Here is an 18,640-nt window from a genome sequence, read left to right on the forward strand (position 1 = left end):
TTGCTAGTTAATAGTCAAAGCACCATGTTAAGATACACACACGTGTTTAAAAAAAAAAAAGATACACAAACGTGCACACACATACAAACGTGCAGGCACACACTTTGTAGAAGTCTTGTAAAAGACTATTTTCTGCATAGATCAGGGAAAGGGCGTCTCAGATTCAGTACACTACCCTCCCACCTCCAGCCTGAAGCTGATAGAGAATGTAGATCCTCTGCTTCTCCAGAACTGCCAAATCCTTGTCATTTCTAATCTCTATCCGTCCCAAGGTGGCGTGACAGGAAGGAATTTGGCTTTTCCTTGGATGCACAGTCTTTGAAGGAATTTGGCTTTTCCTTGGATGCACAGTCTTTGATTCTGATTAGATCCAGATAGTCAGATTTCTCATATTTGACCACTCTTTCTTCCTAGGTCAATCACTTCCATCCGGAGTGAACTGATTCCATACTTAGTAAGAAAACAGTTCTCCTCAGCTTCATCACAACAAGGACAAGAAGAAAAAGAAGAGGATCTAAAGAAAAAGGAGCTGAAGTCCTTAGGTCAGTGCTTGAGTTGGTGCAGTAAGGTAGGGGTAACAATACGTTTGGAAGAGTGGCTGGGCAACTTAGCCCAGCCCGAGATGCCTGTCTCAAGGCAGCAGGTTTTCATCTAGCCAACAGTTAGGACAGGCTAGCTGACGCCACTCCCTGAGCTCTGGGTGGGCTTGCTCAAGCAAATCCTGTCACTGTGCTCTTCAAGGACAGGCTAATCATGCCGCTGGTCCATTCTCTGGTTAACAGCTGTGGTTTAGCTGTGTTCCTCTCTAGACCTTTTTGACTTTGAACTCTGCGCACCACTTCTCAGTTCCCCTATTCTCTAGGCTCTGGGAGCCCCACTCCTGACTAAACTCAGCCTCTCCTGTCAAGGGAAGAAAGGTGAAGGGCTGTATAATGACAGTCCAACCAGAGCCAACAGACTATCTCCTTTCCAGGATGTAGGGACGAGGTCAGTCTTGTTTGCTCTCATATCCTTGCCTGGTCCCTGGGCCAGTCCTGGGCTCATAGTAGATGTTCCAAAAAATGTACTTATCAAAGGAATAAATGGAGACAGTATAGCATGATGGTTAAGATGTCAGGGCTTAGCATCTCAGACCTGGGTTTGAAATTTTACTCTGCCATTTATTAGCTCTATGACCTAAGGCAGGTTATTTAGTCTTCTGAGCCCCAGTTTTCTTACCATAAAATAGAAGATTTCAAATGATTGTTGTACGAGTTGAAAAACTGAAGCCCAAGTCCTGTGCTATTTCTCTCATAGCACAACTATCTGATACGATAATGGAGGCTAGCAGCACAAAGCCAACATGGCTGGTCACTAAAGCCTGGACAGTTGCTTCTGCTACCCCATGGTGTACAAGAGTCATCTATTTAATTTTCCCTAGTAGTGCTTGATTGTCAGTCAAACTTGCTTATAGGACCTCTTTTTAAGCATTTTTATATCATACAGTATTTCAGATGTACAGGAAAGCACATTGCCTCTTTTAATTTGACTTAGTCTTTCAGGTTTTAGTGGGATTTCCCCAGGGTCCATGCTGCATGGGTGCATTGTGGGGGAAGAGGTTTGAGCTGTACCCTCTTTCAAAACTTGACTGATTCTGTATCCTCTCTGTCATGTCTCTCATGTACTTGCTCGGTTTGGGTATTTGTTCTGAAGATATTTACAGTTTTATAAAAGAAGCCAATACGCTGACCTTTGCTCCCTATGATGCCTGCTGGAATGCCTGTCGAGGAGACAGCTGGGAAGATTTGTCCAGGTCACAGGTGCGCTGTTACGTCCACATCATGAAAGAGGGGCTCTGCTCTCGAGTGAGCACCCTAGGACTCTACATGGAAGCCAACAGACAGGTGAGAGGATGGGTTTAGAAGAGAAATCCTGGGAGTTCCTGTCCCAGGAACAGACTGAGCCTTTTGTCTTACTTCTTCATTAGATACACAGTGACTTGTTCAGAATCCCTCTCATTCCTAAGGTTGAACAAGACCTGGCATGTCAGGAGAAACAATTGGGGTACCCAAGTACAGCAAAAGGAGAAGTGAGGGGTCTGGTCCATAGAGGCAGAGCCTCTGTGGCTCCAGAGAAAGGCCAAGATCTCCAAGAAGGCTTAAATTCTGGCCTCTGGGTTGAACAGCTTTCTCCTGTTCTGCTCAGCATGGGGATATCTACAACACTTCATAAACAAGCAGATAAATACTGTGTGATCATTACTGTGATGACGTAAACATAGGCACACAGAGGAAGCTTTCTTAAGGAGGCAAAGGAGCAGAGTATAGAGTAGCCAGATGGCAAAGCATCAAGGAAGGAATGCCCATGAGAGAGAAGTGTCTGGAAAACAGCATTAGAGCATGAGGAGTCTTGCCAATCCACCCTGTTAATCCTGAGGTTTGTGAGATATGAAGAATGAGTAGCTTCTATTGAAGGGAAAGCAGTGCCCTAAAGGCAGGCCAGGTTTTAGTTAAGGCAAGGGGTGAAGAAGGGGGACAGTGAAGAGGCCGAACGTATGCAGGAGCTCTTTATTGTGTAGCAGGCACAGGAGGAAGGGAACACTGGGATTGCGATTGAATCCCTGAAGAAAACCTGACTCAAGAATCTTCAGGACCCACACCATGTGGTAGATATGCTCCCAGCCCCAGACCTCAAGCTGGCCTCAACCTGGATTGGTTAAATCCAAGGGAATCCAAGCTAGAGAGTTTATGAGAAATCACAACTAGTCCCATGTTTGCCCAGGGCAGTCCTGGGTAAAGTTAGCCCCAATTTAGGGTTAGAGGTATAGAAAGCTTCCTTAATTTGACTTTTAGTTCTCTTTCTTCAATTCTATGATTAGAGTCTGTCCGGCTGGTCTGAAAGCAAGTCCACGGATAGCCTGAGGCCAGAGAAGTATCCTCTGAAGTGTCAGCAGGGGCTGTGCATCAGACAGGCCTGAATGGCCTTGGCTGAAGTGTAATAGAGGAGATCCCAGGGATAGGGACTGAGGGATTAGCCTTCACATCTCCATTGTAGCCAGTCTAGCAAGGCCTCCCTCAGCTAGTGTGGCTACCACACACAGCGCTCCGACCAGCATTCTGCCCATGCTGGAGAATCACAGATAGACACACTATCTGTGCCTTCCTAATGGGTCCAGAGCTAAAACACTCCATACCCATAACGTTTTCAGTTTTCTCATACTGGAAAGAGAATAGTGTGAATTTCCCCTTCAGCATTTTATTTTGCCTGGTGAAGAACATGGATGCCTTCTCAGGGTCTGTCCTGATTGTGGAGTTGTCTAACATTACTCCCATCCTCACCTCATGCATGGCCACTGTGGTCCAGGAGGTGAGCAGGAACCTAGGATGACTGTGGTCAGGCCTCAGGAAGCTTCTTGCTCTCTTTAGGCCTCCTCTCCCAAGTGCTGCCTGGGTATCTCAAAGGCTTGTCTCATAGCCTCCCAGCTGAAGGAGGTGGCATTACTTTCAGGGAGGAGACTCTCAGCTAGGAAACTGAGGATAAGATTATCTAGAAGCTGCTGTGTAAACAATCCCTGTCCTAGGGGAAATGCATCAGCCTGCCTCATACAGACAGGAAGCTGTGGCTGAAAACTCCCCACATCTCTGCTGGACACAGGGTTCTACTTAAGGTACTTTCAGGTGTTTTCTGGTCTGTCTTTAGTGACCTAACCTCTTTCCTCAAGGTGTCCAAATTGCTACCCGTTATCTGTCCGGAAGAATCACTGGTCCATTCATCAGCCCAGATTGTCAGCAAACACCTGGTAAGTGCTGGCTTGGACAGGGCAGTTATGGGACAGTGTCTGGGTGCACTGAGGCTTGTCCTTGAGAAGCTGGTTTGGGGCTTCTCCCAAACCAGCTTCTCCTCAGGTCAAGCCCTGAACCTCATTGGCCCCAGGGAAATCCCAAACTGAGTTCTGGTTATAAAATCTTACCTTCCAGCCCAGGCACTCAAGAAGATTGCCTGGACAGGTGCTGAGCCCAGCCACACAAACCCTGTAAGGAAGGTCCATTATATAGTCTTTGGACTCAGACACAGGAGCTTTCCATCTCTGTCCCTCTTCTTACCCTGATTTGAGCACTGTCTTCAGGAGAGCACATCTATATACACAAGTGCATGAGTGTGTAAGTTTGAGTTGGTGTCAGAGATATTATATGACCTTGTGGCCCTGAGAAATACTGATGATGATCCCTCTTGCTAAAGTGTCTCTAGGGAAAGATCCCATTAGACCCAGCTCAAGGGATCTGGAGGGTTGGTTTGCAGTTGGTTGAGATGGGTGGACAAATTTTTATATTTATATTTGCCTTTTGCAGGTTGGAGTTGACAGCCTCATTGGGCCAGATACACAGGTTGGAGAGAAGTCATCCATTAAGCACTCAGTCATTGGTTCATCCTGTGTCATAAGAGATAGAGTGACTGTCACCAGTTGCCTTCTCATGAACTCAGTTACCGTGGAGGAAGGGTATGTTTCCCCTTGTACCCACTTGAGGCAAGGCCCCTGCTATCTCTGGGAGGCTTTGGAGGCCAATCCAGCCTAGGAAAGGGGTCAGCTTGGGGAGAGGAAGAAAGGGGAAAGGATGAAACAAGGAATAGTGCCTAGGCCTTGGTTTTGGCTCCATAATATTTAATATGGTCTCTGAAAGCATTTCCATCAGTCTTCTCATACTTATGACAATTGTAGTCCTGGGAGAAGCTGCCTTCTCTTGCTTTGATATTCTCCTTGATGGGATGGCCACAGTAGTGAGCCACTGGCAGGACTGGAATGACACTGTACCACTGTCTAAGGGTCACCTTCCCCTATCTCAGTATCCCACAGCAGCCCTGAAGAAAGCAGAGGCCTAGGAGGAATGGACATATAAGCCACTTTGCATTTTTGAGGGAGAGCTTCTCTGTTACAAGTTATAGAGAATCTTTCCCCATTTTAAGTTGCTTTAGAATGCCCTAAAATCTTAGTTTATGAACAGCCTGAACTTGGAGTAAGACTTGAATGATGCTTAATAAGATTCTTCCTCTGTATGGACCTCAGGTTTTTTCCTTGTATAAAATGCAAACACTAGTGGTGGAAGAGAGGAAAGATATTACTAATGGTTTTCAGACTTTTTAGAAAGGAAACTTTTTCTTAAGATAAATCTTAAGCAGAAACTCATTATTTAAAACTGGTAAAAGCACAGTTGTTTGGAATACAGTGGGGAAGGGGCACTTATCCTTCCTATAGAATGTGAAAACTGATCTATAAAACAAATTTTAAAAACCACTAGGCTAGGGGATTCCCTGGTGGTCCAGTGGTTAGGACTCCGTGCTTTTGCTCCCGGGGCCCAGGTTCAATCCCTGGTCAGGGAACTAAGATCCTACAAGCTGTGCAGCACAGCCAAAAAAAAAAAACAAAAAACACCGCTAGGCTAGATCAGCCTGAGGTAGATTCTAGCTCTGACATCTGTTGATTTCTCTGTCCGGGAACTGATAGGAGAGAAGGATAGGGGAAGACTGAGGCCAGTAAAAGCTGAACTACCTCTCACAGCTGCCCTTGAGGGATTAAGTGAAGCATTTTGGTGAGAGGCAGTACGTAGGGATAGAACTAAAGGTTAAGCCTTTGCTCTTTTTTTTTTTTTTTTTTTTAGTTATTTTATTTTTGGCTGTTTTGGGTCTTCGTTTCTGTGTGAGGGCTTTCTCTAGTTGCGGCAAGCGGGGGCCACTCTTCATCGCGGTGCGTGGGCCTCTCACTATCGCGGCCTCTCTTGTTGCGGAGCACAGGCTCCAGACGCGCAGGCTCAGCAGTTGTGGCGCACGGGCCCAGTTGCTCCGCGGCATGTGGGATCTTCCCAGACCAGGGCTCGAACCCGTGTCCCCTGCATTGGCAGGCAGATTCTCAACCACTGCACCACCAGGGAAGCCCAAGCCTTTGCTCTTTAGGAAGAGTGGCTGATGGAAGACAGTAGACAGGGTGGAAGTGAAAAGTACCCTAATAAAAAACCAGGAAAGTTGGAGACCATTGGGGATATTGACCACCAAGACCTGTCCTCCCCTAAGCCTACTTCCTGACGACTCCCAGAACCCTGGCAAAGAGGCCTATAACCTTCTGTCAGGAGTTTGAAAGAATCTTTTCTGGTGAATTTGACCAGCCCAAGAAGAAGAACCTGAATTTATTTACATGAGAGATTTCTAATGGCCCAGTCAAATCACCCTTTAGTGAAAATTATGGATGGCAAATTCCATTCATGTGCTGTTTTAGAATCCTTTCCTAAATATGAAGAGATAATCAAAGATTACCAGAGATCTAAAGAAAGCCTCTATCATGAAAGATAGAGACCAAATCAAACAGATAGAAAAAAGCAACTTAAAAAGAGAAAGGGACTCTGCAGGGAGAGAAAGATGCTTTCAAACAACCTGTCATTTCAAAGAACAAAAAACAAACTCTAGGAAATTTAAAATATGATAACAAAAAGGAAAACCTCAATAAAAGAATTGGAAGATAAATTTGAAATTTCACAAAAAGTAGAACAAAAAGATAAAGAGATGGAACATAGAAGAGAAATGATAGAAAATTAGAGGACTAGTGCAGGATGTCTAACATCTGAATAGGAGTTCCATAAAAAGAGAGCTGAGAAATCAGAGAAGGAAATTGTTTAAGAAATAATATAAGAAAATATCCCAGGGCTTCCCTGTGGCACAATGGTTAAGAATCTGCCTGCCAACACAGGGGACACAGGTTCGAGCCCTGGTCCGGGAAGATCCCACATGCCGTGGAGCAACTAAGCCTGTGCGCCACAACTACTGAACCTGCATTCTAGAAACCGTGAGCCACAACTACTGAGCCCGTGTGCCACAACTACTGAGCCCACATGCCACAACTACTGAAGCACACGCACCTAGAGCCCGTGGTCCACAACTAGAGAAGCCACCGCAATGAGAAGCCTGCGCACTGCAACGAAGAGTAGCCCCTGCTCGCCACAACTAGAGAAATCCCACGCACAGCAATGAAGACCCAATGCAGCCAAAAATAAATAAATAAAATTAAAAAAATAAAAGAAAATGTCCCAGAACTGAAAGATATGAATTTACAGAATGAAAGGGCCTACTAAGGGTCCAGCCCAATGGTAAAAATAAACCCACGTCATTGTGAAACTTCAGAACGTCAGAGACAAAGCATGCTACCAACTTACAAAGAGAAAATAATAGGTCATATACAACTAATCAGGAACCGGAATGGCTTTGGACTTATCAGTAGCAACAATGAAAGCTAGAAGATAATAGAACAATGCCTTCAAAATTCTGAAGGAAAATTAATTTCAACCTAGAATTCTGTACTCAAGGTAAGTGTTAATGAAGTGTGACAGTAGAATAAAGACATTTTCAGACATGAAAAGGTGTGTCCCACCAAAATGAAAAGTAAACCAAAAGGAGATAGATGAGAAACAAGAGATCCAACTCAGAATAAGGCAAAAAGAATCCATGGGGTGATGGTGAAGGCAGATCCAAAGATGACTGCTATGCATGAAGCATAAAGGGAGCAGTTAGTCCAGAGTGGAATCCAGGAAACACTTATTTAGGAAGATGAAACTGATAAAATGCCAGATATATATAAACATCTTGAAAAACTTAGACAACTGGCTAAAAGTTAGGTTTGAATTAGTAATAACATAGAACACTAACAAAAACACAACAGTTATTAACTCTGTTTTTAAAAAAAGTTGTACAAGAAAGGAGAAGGCATCAGAGTTTGCTATGTGGCTCAACTATGAAATAGAATAACATAGTCATAATAAACACTGAGCATTGACCAAAATTATGCTATAGCTATATTGAAAGGATGAGGGTAGGAAGGGAAAAAGGGAGCAGTGGTGGGGAGAAAGGAAAGCTAAATCCTCATCTTCCATTGTGGGAAGTCTACTGACAATGCTTAAAACTGAAAAATTAAGATGTAATATAAGCATGTTATTATCTATACACATGGAAGTAAATACTGAAATACTCAGCAAAAAGAAGTCAAAGAGTTGTCTCTGGGAAGAAGGAAATGAGTTGAGGGAACAGGGGACTACTATTTTTTGTAATAAAGCCGTCAGAACAATTTGCTTTAAACTTCAAGCATGTATAACTTTAACTGCAAAAAAAAAAAAAAAAAAAAGCCAGAAATTTTTCTGGTACACTGCTACCAGTGGTGTGCTGATAAATTGTTAACAACCAGTTCTCCGAAGCAAAAAATAAGTGGCCTGATTTGTAGCATTTGCCAATTCCCATGATATAAAGTTTCCCCCTATGACCAGTGATACCAGTGAACACTGATTTGGGAAGAGACGCTACGAGTCAGCTCTCCCAAGCAGGACGAGCTGGCTCCAGCACAGCACTGATAATAGAAACCTGTCTCAAGTATTTCACCCTTTCATCAAACACTTAAGGACTCACTCTATGCTGAAGAATGTAGTAGGCAACTGAAGACGGAAAACTACGTAAGGCTCAATCTCTTCCCTCAAGGAACTCATAAGCTATATGCAACAAGAAGTTACAAGTGCTGTGATAGAAATCTGTATGGTCACAGAAGAGGAAAGGGTCAGAGAAGACTTAATTAAGGAAATGACCCTTGAACTGGATCTTGAAAAATGAGTAGAGCCCCCCAGGCTGGAGAAAGGAATGTTCTAGATACATCAAGAATCTAAAGTGTGAGCATATCTTATTTCAGAAACAGCTCCTCATTTTGATGTTAGCTCAGATTTCACCACTTAAAAAGAGGCTCTGCTGACTACCCTCTCAGAAGGAACCTGTCCCAGCACTCCCTGTTACATCTTATTTTCTTCATTATAACATTATCACTGTCTGGCCTTATCTTGTTTACCTGTCTATCACAAGAAGATGTTAGTTTGAGAATGTAAGTACCTTATCTTTTCTGTTTCACTGTTATATCCTGAAGGCCTACAGGAACTCAATAAATATTTGTTATGTGAAAGAATGGTAAACGATTCATCATGACCACAATATAGAATTCAGAAAGAAATGGATATGACAGGAGACAAGACCATATAGATGGACAAAAGCCAAATCATGGACTATCCTCTAAGGAGTTTAATGGGTAGTGGTAATTTAGGAGTTTAAAGAAAAGGAATAGCATGATTAAATTCCCATTTTATGAAGATCATTTTGGCTGTGGTGAGAAGGATGATCTGTAGAGGGTAAATACGGAGGCAGGAAGACTACTGAAATAATCCTGGTAAAATGGAAGAGGTCCTTAACTAACGCAATAGCAGTGGAGATGGAGAGGATAAGTAACAGGGTGGTAAAAACTATAAAGCATGATGACTGCCTGGATATGTGAGGTGAAAGAGAGAGAAATTAAGGAAAATTCTTAGATTTCTTGCTAGAGCAATAAAGTTTCTGGTGTGCCAGTCACTAAGATAGAAATCAGTGGAGAAGGAGCAAGATTTGCAGGGTGGGAAGCAGAGAAATGACACGTTCCATCTGTGACAAGTTGAGCTCGTGGCAGGCGGCCTGACGTGCAGCACTTGCTGTATAGGACTGGAGTTCGGGAAAGAAGCCTGTGCTTGAAGTACAGATTGGGGGCGGTGGGCATGGAGGTAGTAACCGAATCCATGGATACAGCTGAGACCACCCAGGAACAGTGTGTGACATTGAAGAAACCAAGGCAAAACCTTGGAGAAAGTCAGCAATTTTAGACATAAGAAAAGGAATCTAAGGAGACTGACAAGGAACGAGCAAGGAAGGAATGTACGGGGAAAGGGAGAGGACAGTTGGCGGTGAAGCCCAGGTTTCTAGTTGGGAAAATGGTAGATGATGGTGTACTCACTGAGATGAGGAAGGGTGAGGGAGGAGCAGATTTGTGGGGAGATAAGGCTTGTGTGGGGCACATGAGATTGGAAGTACCTGTAGGACATCCAGGTGTGTGGATGTATCTGGTAGCCAATTTGTGAGCAGAGGTTCGGAAAAGAGGTCAGACCCAGAGACCGCTTCCTGAATCACTGTGTTCTCTAACTTATTTTCCTGTCTCCATTTTTCTTTCTCTTCTAAATCCACCCTTCCAGCATTGGTCCTATGGATTAGACCATGAGCTTTGGGGTCAGACTGCCAGACTGAATCCTGGGTCTGTCACTTACTAGTCACTTAGGGGATTGGCTTTACCTCTTTGAGCCCGATTTTCTCATTATAAAATAGGGTAAAAACTGGGTTGCCTCATAGGTTTATTGGGAATACTAAGTGAGTTAATAGACATAAAGCACTGAGAACAGTGCTTGGCACAAAGAATGTTAGCTGTTATCATCATCATCTTCTTCTTCACTACTTTATCTCATCAGAGAGGTGACATGTTGCCAGTGTTGTCGTCCTAAAGAATATCTCTGATCATATCCATGTTCTATTCAAAAACTTTTGAAGAATCCCCATTACCTTTAGAATAAAGTTTCAGTCTTTTGGAAGAAATTGAGTAGGATTGGTGTAAGTTCTGCTCTGTACATTTGGTAGAATTCCCCAGTGAAGCCATCTGGTCCTGGACTTTTGTTTTTAGGGAGCTTTTTTTTATTACAGATTCTATTTCATTTCTAGTGATTGGTCTGTTCAAGTTATCTATTTCTTCTTGATTCAGTTTTAGAATAAAGTTTCAACTTCAGAGTTTCTCATGTTTCTCATGATCTAGCTCCAACAGTGGGTCCTGGAATGTTAGAGTGAGATGGGGCCTTAGAAATCATCCAGCTCAATTTCTGCATTTTTACAATGAATAAATCGTGGCAGTCCAGACTTTTTTCTTATTGTTCCTGTGCATATCCATATCCCATTCCAGATTCCTACGTAAGACCGACAGATGTCACCATTCTCTTAAAAACCAGAACTACACTTGCCTTTATCCATTTGATCACCTGGTTCTAGAGTAGCTCATGAGGCTTTGTAACTTCCACTCTGTCTCATCTTTTTTTTTTTTTTTTAAACATCTTTATTGAAGTATAATTGCTTTACAATGGTGTGCTAGCTTCTGCTTTACAACAAAGTGAATCAGTTACACATATACATATGTTGCCATATCTCTTCCCTCTTGCATCTCCCTCCCTCCCACCCTCCCTATCCCACCCCTCTAGGTGGTCACAAAGCACCAAGCTGATCTCCCTGTGCTATGCGGCTGCTTCCCACTCTGTCTCATCTTGCCTCAGACCTTCCAAGGAAGACAGTACCATAACTTTCTTGTTTGCTCTAATTGGTAACCTCTCCCTCCCCTCCTGTGGGTGGGCAGACAAAGGAGCAGCTCTCTAAAGCCCACTGTTAGTGTCCTGAATTGACATGAACAGACTTGGTAAGGAAACTAAGGCTCTATAAGGAACTCCAGCTTATTTATGTGAGAAAAGTTCATAGAAAGACCTAGCATAATATCCCAGAGTCAATTGCTGTTTTGGGGGAGGTATAATCTTGGATAGCCTAATAAGATTTCTAGCTGGGGAAACAGTAAAGGTTTAGATGGTGGCTGCTGCTATTTTTCCAACTAAAAAAGTTTAGGTGAAGCTATAGGCAGCCCACATGGAACTAATGACTAGGAAGGCCATTAGAGACTACCCAAACCTGCAAGTTAGCTCCTGGTGATAAGATGAGACATCTTGCATCCCATATGAAAATTTTCCCATTATTTTTGGGTCATTTAGTTTAGTTTAGTTTTGTTTTTTAATTTTTTTTTTTTTAATTTTATTTTTGGCTGTGTTGGGTCTTCATTGCTGCGCGCGGGCTTTTCTCTGGTTGCGGAGAGCGGGGGCTACTCTTCATTGTGGTGCGCAGGCTTCTTGTTGTGGTGGCTTCTCTTGTTGCGAGCATAGACTCTAGGCGTGTGGGCTTCAGTAGTTGTGGCACACAGGCTCAGTAGTTGTGGCTCGTGGGCTTAGTTGCTCCGTGGCATGTGGGATCTTCCCGGACCAGGTCTTGAACCTGTGTCTCCTGCATTGGCAGGCAGATTCTTAACCACTGTGCCACCAGGGAAGCCCCGGGTCATTTAGTTTTAATTACTTATAGTAAATTTAGGAAAGGTGATTAAATTGCAGTCATGTGAGACTTGATTACCCTGATGCTATTACATCTGGATTAAATGGCACAGTAGGAGCATGAATTTGTCTAGAAAGGAGTTTCTCATATTCTTAGTCTGCTTGTCTCTGCCAGCATTGGTGAGCTGCTAAGACTTTCTGGACAGTGGCTTGGACACCCGCCCAAGGTCCTCAGGGCTTAAAGGATGCTAATAGGACCACCTTGGGGAAGGTGTGGGCAAGACTATGCAGAGAAGCCTCCTGCCTGTCTTTCTGATTTTCTACCACTTCCAACTTATATGACAGCTGATGTTCAGCAATCCAAAGTGTAGTGAAAACTTCATTGTTGAGGCTTCAGTGTCAATCCTGTGTTCTGCATCTTTGGTCCTCTGGTCCTGATTAACATCTCCTGCATTTCCTCCTAGTCCAAGGTGAATGACCCAAGCAGCAGTCTAGGGTAGCACCTTCACATGCAGGCAGGCTGGGGAACCAGGATTTCACCTGGATTTTCTGTGCTTTCTGCAGGCAGCAAGTGCAGCCCTCAAAGCCAAGCAAGATACAGTACTGCTGCTTCTCATTGTTACCCTGAGTGTCCTCTTTACCGACATTCAACTCACTGCCCTGCCCACTGAGCCCCTTACTTTTCCACTCCCCTTTATCCCTGACATTCACTGTGCCTGAATTACCTCTCTTTAGAGATCTTTACCTGTAGAAATCCTACCCGTCTTCCAAGGTCCAATATGTATTCTAACTGCTTCATGCAGTTTTCTTGAATTTTTCTAGCCAGAAATTATCTCTCCCACCTCTGTGTTCCCTGTGCGCCCATCACTTTACTTATGCTCATGTGACACTTACTGCATCTTTCTTTTTTCCTCAACTAGACTGTAAATTCCTTAAATACAGAAATACTCCTCATATGCCTTTGTATCCCTTAACTCCCAATACTGTATTTTTTTTTTGGCTGCGTCGGGTCTTAGTTGCAGCACACAGGATCTGTCGTTGCCTCGATGCGCAGGCCTCTTTCTAGTTGCGGCGGCGTGCAGGCTTCTCTTTAGTTGTGGAATGCAGGTTTTCTCTCTCTAGTTGTGGCGTGTGGGCTTCAGGACACGTGGGCTCTGTAGTTTGCGGCACGTGGGCTCTCTCATTGAGGCGCATGAGCTCAGTAGTTGCAGCATGCGGGCCTAGTTGCCCCACGACATGTGGGATCTTAGTTCCCCGACCAGGGATCGAACCTGCGTCCCCTGCATTGGAAGGCGGATTCCTTACCACTGGACCACCAGGGAAGTCCCCGTAGTACTGTACTTTTTATATACTAGATACCTTGTAAGTATTTACTGAATGAAAAATAGAGATCCCTAATTTAAGCCCTCCTACTGTAACTGACTATCTGTCAAAAGAGCCCTGTCAACTTCTAGAAAAAGTCATGCTTTACTCCTTCAAACTCACCAAAATGAAAACAAAACCAGAAAAGGAAGCTTCATCTATAATAAAACTAGATAACTGCCATGTACCCATACACAGACTAAAGAATATCTGCCAGACACAATGAAATTTAGGTCAGATCCAAAGAGAACACCAAGATTTGACCAGCATAAGGAATAGGGGCATGGACGATCCAAAGGAGAAATGGCAAACACCACTTTTGCAAAATCTCAAGGCACATAGAACTGAAAGAAAAAAACATCAAGGCACATAGAAGGGAGAAGACCAGACTGGCCTCATACTTTTCTGTGACAACATTTAAGGCCAGAAGACAGTGAAACAACATTTAGAAAATTTGGAAGGAAAACAATTGTGACCTAAGAATCCTATATGGTTGAAATATAAAATCATCAGAAATACTCCAAGGCTCAGGAGATTTGTCACCCATGAACCCTCTGGAAAACTGTACTCGAAGACATAATATAGCCAAGTAAGTAATGAAACAAAATACTGACAAATGGGTAGGCTGAGTATAAAAGTGAACTCCCTTAAACATAAAATTAAGTCTGTGGCAGTTAGAGTTGAAAAAAGATCATAATTGTTCAAAGAATTCTGTCCGTGTTTCTCCAGTCACACTTTTCAAAAAACCAAATTATAAAATTTTGGCAAGATCCCCTGGACTTAAGGGGCTCCTTCAGACTTTTGATTCATTCCCTACTTGGAACCATTTGCACTAAGTCCATCTTCTTAGACTACTACAGCTTATTTCTTTTAAGATTGTTACATCTTGGGAATTCCCTGGCTGTCCAGTGGTTAGGACTCCACACTTCCACTGCCGTGGGCCTGGGTTCAATCCCTGGTCGGGTAACTAAGATCCCGCAAGCCACACGCAGCATGGCCAAAAATAATAATAATAAATTTTTAAAAATAATATTGTTACATCTTTACTTTTATTCCCCCTGAGCCCTTTTTCTTAGCCTCTGCTTAGGGAATATAATTAGATTTCTGAGGAGGAAGACATTTTTCACTACTAAACCTTTATATAGTAAAGGGAGGCACATAGAACTACAGGGAAGAAATGTTCAGCCTGCTCACTGGAGCCAGTACATTTTAATCTAGAGGACCCAAGAGCAAGAGTGACCAGAGACAGGAAGAAAGTGAGATGTTTCTTCAAGTATTGTATCTCATTACATGAATTAACCTGGATAAATCTCACAAAGATGATGTTGAAGGGGAAAAAAGCAAGTTGCAGAAGGATACATAGAGAATGATAGCATTTATATAAAATTTTTAAACTTTGCAAAAGAATACTATATATTGTCTACTAATATATGTAGTAAAAATGCTTAAGAACAATAAATACCTGAGTCAAATAGTAGTTACATCTGGGAGGAGAAGGAGGGAAATGTGAAATAAAGAAAAATACTTTATTTTTGTATTGTTTTTTGGTGGGTACACAGGTATTCTGTATATTCTCTGGACTTTTCCGTATGCCTGAAATATCTCATTAAAAATAATACATGTTCTTCATCTAGAGGAACACCTGGACCAGGGCCTCTTGGGCCAAGATTAGGAGCCTCTGGCATCTGGAGAGATACGGGCAACTCAGCCATAACCTTTGGGCTGAAGCAGTGGGTTGGCCTAAAGCAGACCTTCAGTCACATGCCTAAAAAAGCTACGTGTATCTCCAGTTCCTTACTCTTTTCTCCCCCAAGGTTATGAGTAAGTTTAGAAAGCCTGCCAGCTAATCCCCAGAGAAGAACCTGCCTGTCAGAGTTAACTAAGAAGTTTCATGGCTCTTTACCACACACTGCCAGTCAGCAGCTGAGGCAGAAGCCCGTGGCACCGTGGAGAGTCACTTACCACTGTGTAGGCTTGGGCACATTGCTTAACTTCTGTGAGCCCCACTTTTCTCTGTAAAAATTAGAATAAATACCACCATTCCTGCAGGTTTGCTAAAAGGATTAAGATACATAATGAATATAAAGTGCTTTGTGTAGTGACTGAGCTGTATTAGACATTAGATTTATGTGAGTTCCCTTCTCTCCTGGAATAAACTGAAGAAAGTCCTAACTAAAGCCAGAGGAGGAATGAGAATTTGGAGGCACTCCTGCTTCCCAGGTGAGGGTTTCTTCCTCCTGTCATATGTTACGGTATCTTGGCAGTGATCTTACAATAGGCCTCTGTTTTTCTCATGGCCTCCTCTCCACTGAAGCATTAGGGTTCTCGGGGTAATTTCTCAAGGCCTGCAGCTTTGCTTAAAATTTGACACCACCAAGAAGTGAGGACCAAAAGCCCATAAATTTTAGCCGTCTCTGAGCAGCTTGTTAGAGAACACAGCCAGGCATCGGCACAGCAGAGTCCTTAGTACCAAGCTGAGAGTTAAAAGTAGGATTCAGAAACTGTAGTTCTGGCACTGGGGCCAGGTCTTTTCATGAGCTGTATAGGAAATACCTCCCCTCCTGCTTTAAGCACTGAGGAGAAAAGGCAAAGTCTTTACTGTGGATTGGCGACCTGGAGGGGGGCTTGTTTGATATGGTAGTGTCTGTCCTTCCCCTCCAGCCTCAGCAAACACACATACTACCTGTAAAATCCTTAACCTTGGAGTTCCTTCTGGACAAGAGGAAAGCTAAATTGGCTTAAAATTTTTCCAAAGTACCTCAGCCTTGCTAGGTGACTTGTGACTGCAACAGTGATCATGGGAAACAATTGAAGAAACAAGTGGTAGAAAAGATTTCACACTCACTAAGCATTTTGTCATCTCAAAGCCTTTCACAGATCCACTGAACAAGAGCTTCAGAAGAGCCCCCAGCTTCCCATCAATCAACCCACTTTTTCCCTATCACATCTGCAGACTCTCTAGTGGTGGTTTATTTGTCTCAGAGGGAGTTACACACAAACTGGATGAGACAAGCAATAAAGCAATATAGGAGGTTCCTGAGACCTTAATCAGACCTGTTAAACATAAGGAGAACCCAGGCTATCCATTGGTGTAGAAATCTGACCTCAGTCATTCCAGATTCTTCCTTCCAGAAATGGTTCCCACTTGTGTCCCAGATTCCAAAATAGCCATTTAGTACTCTCTAATTATGGCTGCTGGAGTTCCTGTTGGCGGTTTCTTGTTTGCTGACTATGTTTACCCCTAGCCTAACTCCAGAGCATGCTACGACTCTTAAACTACTGAGTAGGAAGCATCCCCTTTCTCCCACTTTGAAAAAAGAAATGAGACTTTTCAGTGACAAACTAGTAGCCAGTTGTAAGCCTGCTATGTCTCAGAAGCCTCTGTGTCTGAGGCTTTCTATACTTCCTTACTCTTCTCTTGGGGTGAATTTTCCCCTAGGAGCAGGAATCACCCTAACCACTGACTGGACTGCTTTTCCTCAGGCAGAGGGCAAATTGGAAAGTGCTGGAAGGTCCCTTAATGCCCACCCACTGAGTGTATCCTGAGTCTGAGCCAAAAAACAAACTAATACTAGGACTTCCCTGGTGGTCCAGCGGTTGAGACTCCACACTTCCACTGCAGGGGGCATGGGTTCGATCCCTGGTCGGGGAACTGGGATCCCACATGCCACATGGTGCAGCCAAAAAAAACCTAAAACTGTTTCTACCCACCTCTAGCCCACACCACAGAGGTGCTGTGGCTTTGGCCTTTTGCTGCTTTCCGACAAGCTTTAACCTTCTAGAAGAATAGAGATAAAGAAGGCTCTGGAATGCCATAAAGTGCTAAAATTCCTTTTTGGCAGTTTACTAAAGTTTTGGCATTTGGGAAGAATATTTTTCTTTTTAATATTTATTTTATTTTATTTGTTTATTTTTTGGCTGCGTCGGGTCTTAGTTGCGGTATATGGGATCTTTCGTTGCGGCACATAGGATCTTTTGTTGCGGCGTGTGGGCTTCTCTCTAGTTGTGGCGTGCAGGTTTTCTCTCTCTAGTTGTGGTGCGTGGGCTCCAGAGTGCATGGGCTCTGTAGTTTGTGGCACGTGGCTCTCTAGTTGAGGCACGCAGGCTCAGTAGTTGTGGTGCACGTGCTTAGTTGCCCCACGGCATGTGGGATCTTAGTTCCCCGACCAGGGATTGAACTTCACCGCGTCCCCTGCATTGGAAGGTGGATTCTTTACCACTGGACCACCAGGGGAGTCCCAAGGAAGAATCTTTTTTTTTAATGGCCTGTGCATGATAGTTTTAGTCCTTGGAATGGCCTCTTTTCCATCCCCCATGCCTCCTGGGTTGCTTGAGGATTTTTTTTTTTTAGTTGGTGTTTTGTTTTGTTTAAATGGATACTCACATCCTTCCTACTCACCTCTTTCTCCCCTCCAGCTGCCCACTTCTGACTCTTTAGGGTATTAAATATTCCCTTGTTAGGGTAGAGCTCCTTCCACCGAGCCATCTTGGCTCAAAAAAACAACTAGGCAGGGCTTCCCTGGTGGCGCAGTGGTTAAGAATCCGCCTGCCAATGCAGGGGACACAGGTTCGACCCCTGGTCCGGGAAGATCCCACATGCCGCAGAGCAGCTAAGCCCGTGCGCCACAACTACTGAGTCTGTGCTCTAGAGCCCGCGAGCCACAACTGCTGAGCCCGTGTGCCACAACTACTGAAGCCCGCGTGCCTAGAGCCCGTGGTCTGCAACGAGAGAAGCCACCGCAATGAGAAGCCTGTGCACCGTAACCAAGAGTAGCCCCCACTCGCCACAACTAGAGAAAGCCTGCGCACAGCAAAGAAGACCCAACGCAGACAAAAATAAATAAATTAAATAAATTAAAAAAAAAAAAAAACTAGGCAGTCCCAGGCTTCCTCTAGCCTTTTCTCCCCTTAATTTCTTTCTTTCTTTTTTTTTTTTTTAACCTTATTTATTTATTTGGTTGTGCCAGGGCTCCTTAGTTGCAGCTTGCTGGCTCCTTAGTTGTGGCATGCAAACTCTTAGTTGCGGCGTGATGTGGGATCTGGTTCCCTGACCAGGAATCGAACCCAGGCCCCCTGCATTGGGAGTGTGGAGTCTTAACCACTGCACCACCAAGGAAGTCCCCCCTTAATTTCTTTGTATGGCATTAAGATTAAATGTATGAATTCTGGAGTCAGGCAGACTTAGTTTTGAAATTGCTACTTGGCAGTTATGTGATTTTAGGTAAATGGTTTAACTTCTCTTAATCTGTTACCTCATCTGTAAAATTTGGTTATTTTTACTACATCAGAGGTAAAAATGGTACTTC

The 18,640-nt window shown here is 43.7% G+C and overlaps 1 protein-coding gene and 1 non-coding gene across 3 annotated transcripts in view; both read left to right on the top strand.

Moving 5' to 3' along the window:
* Nucleotides 1–18,640, top strand: part of EIF2B3 (eukaryotic translation initiation factor 2B subunit gamma) — a 163,833-nt gene that overhangs the window by 136,205 nt on the left and 8,988 nt on the right. For both annotated transcript variants that reach the window (XM_061186647.1, XM_061186648.1), the window contains 4 exons: nucleotides 415–542; nucleotides 1,693–1,883; nucleotides 3,701–3,778; nucleotides 4,329–4,477. In XM_061186647.1, the coding sequence (XP_061042630.1) occupies nucleotides 415–542; nucleotides 1,693–1,883; nucleotides 3,701–3,778; nucleotides 4,329–4,477 (546 nt within the window). The remainder of the gene's footprint in view (nucleotides 1–414; nucleotides 543–1,692; nucleotides 1,884–3,700; nucleotides 3,779–4,328; nucleotides 4,478–18,640) is intronic.
* Nucleotides 5,284–5,355, top strand: TRNAK-UUU (transfer RNA lysine (anticodon UUU)). Its single transcript has one exon. It is a non-coding gene; the product is annotated as a tRNA-Lys (tRNA).

The sequence above is a fragment of the Eubalaena glacialis genome, chromosome 3 (genome assembly GCF_028564815.1).
Source record: "Eubalaena glacialis isolate mEubGla1 chromosome 3, mEubGla1.1.hap2.+ XY, whole genome shotgun sequence".
NCBI lineage: Eukaryota > Metazoa > Chordata > Mammalia > Artiodactyla > Balaenidae > Eubalaena > Eubalaena glacialis.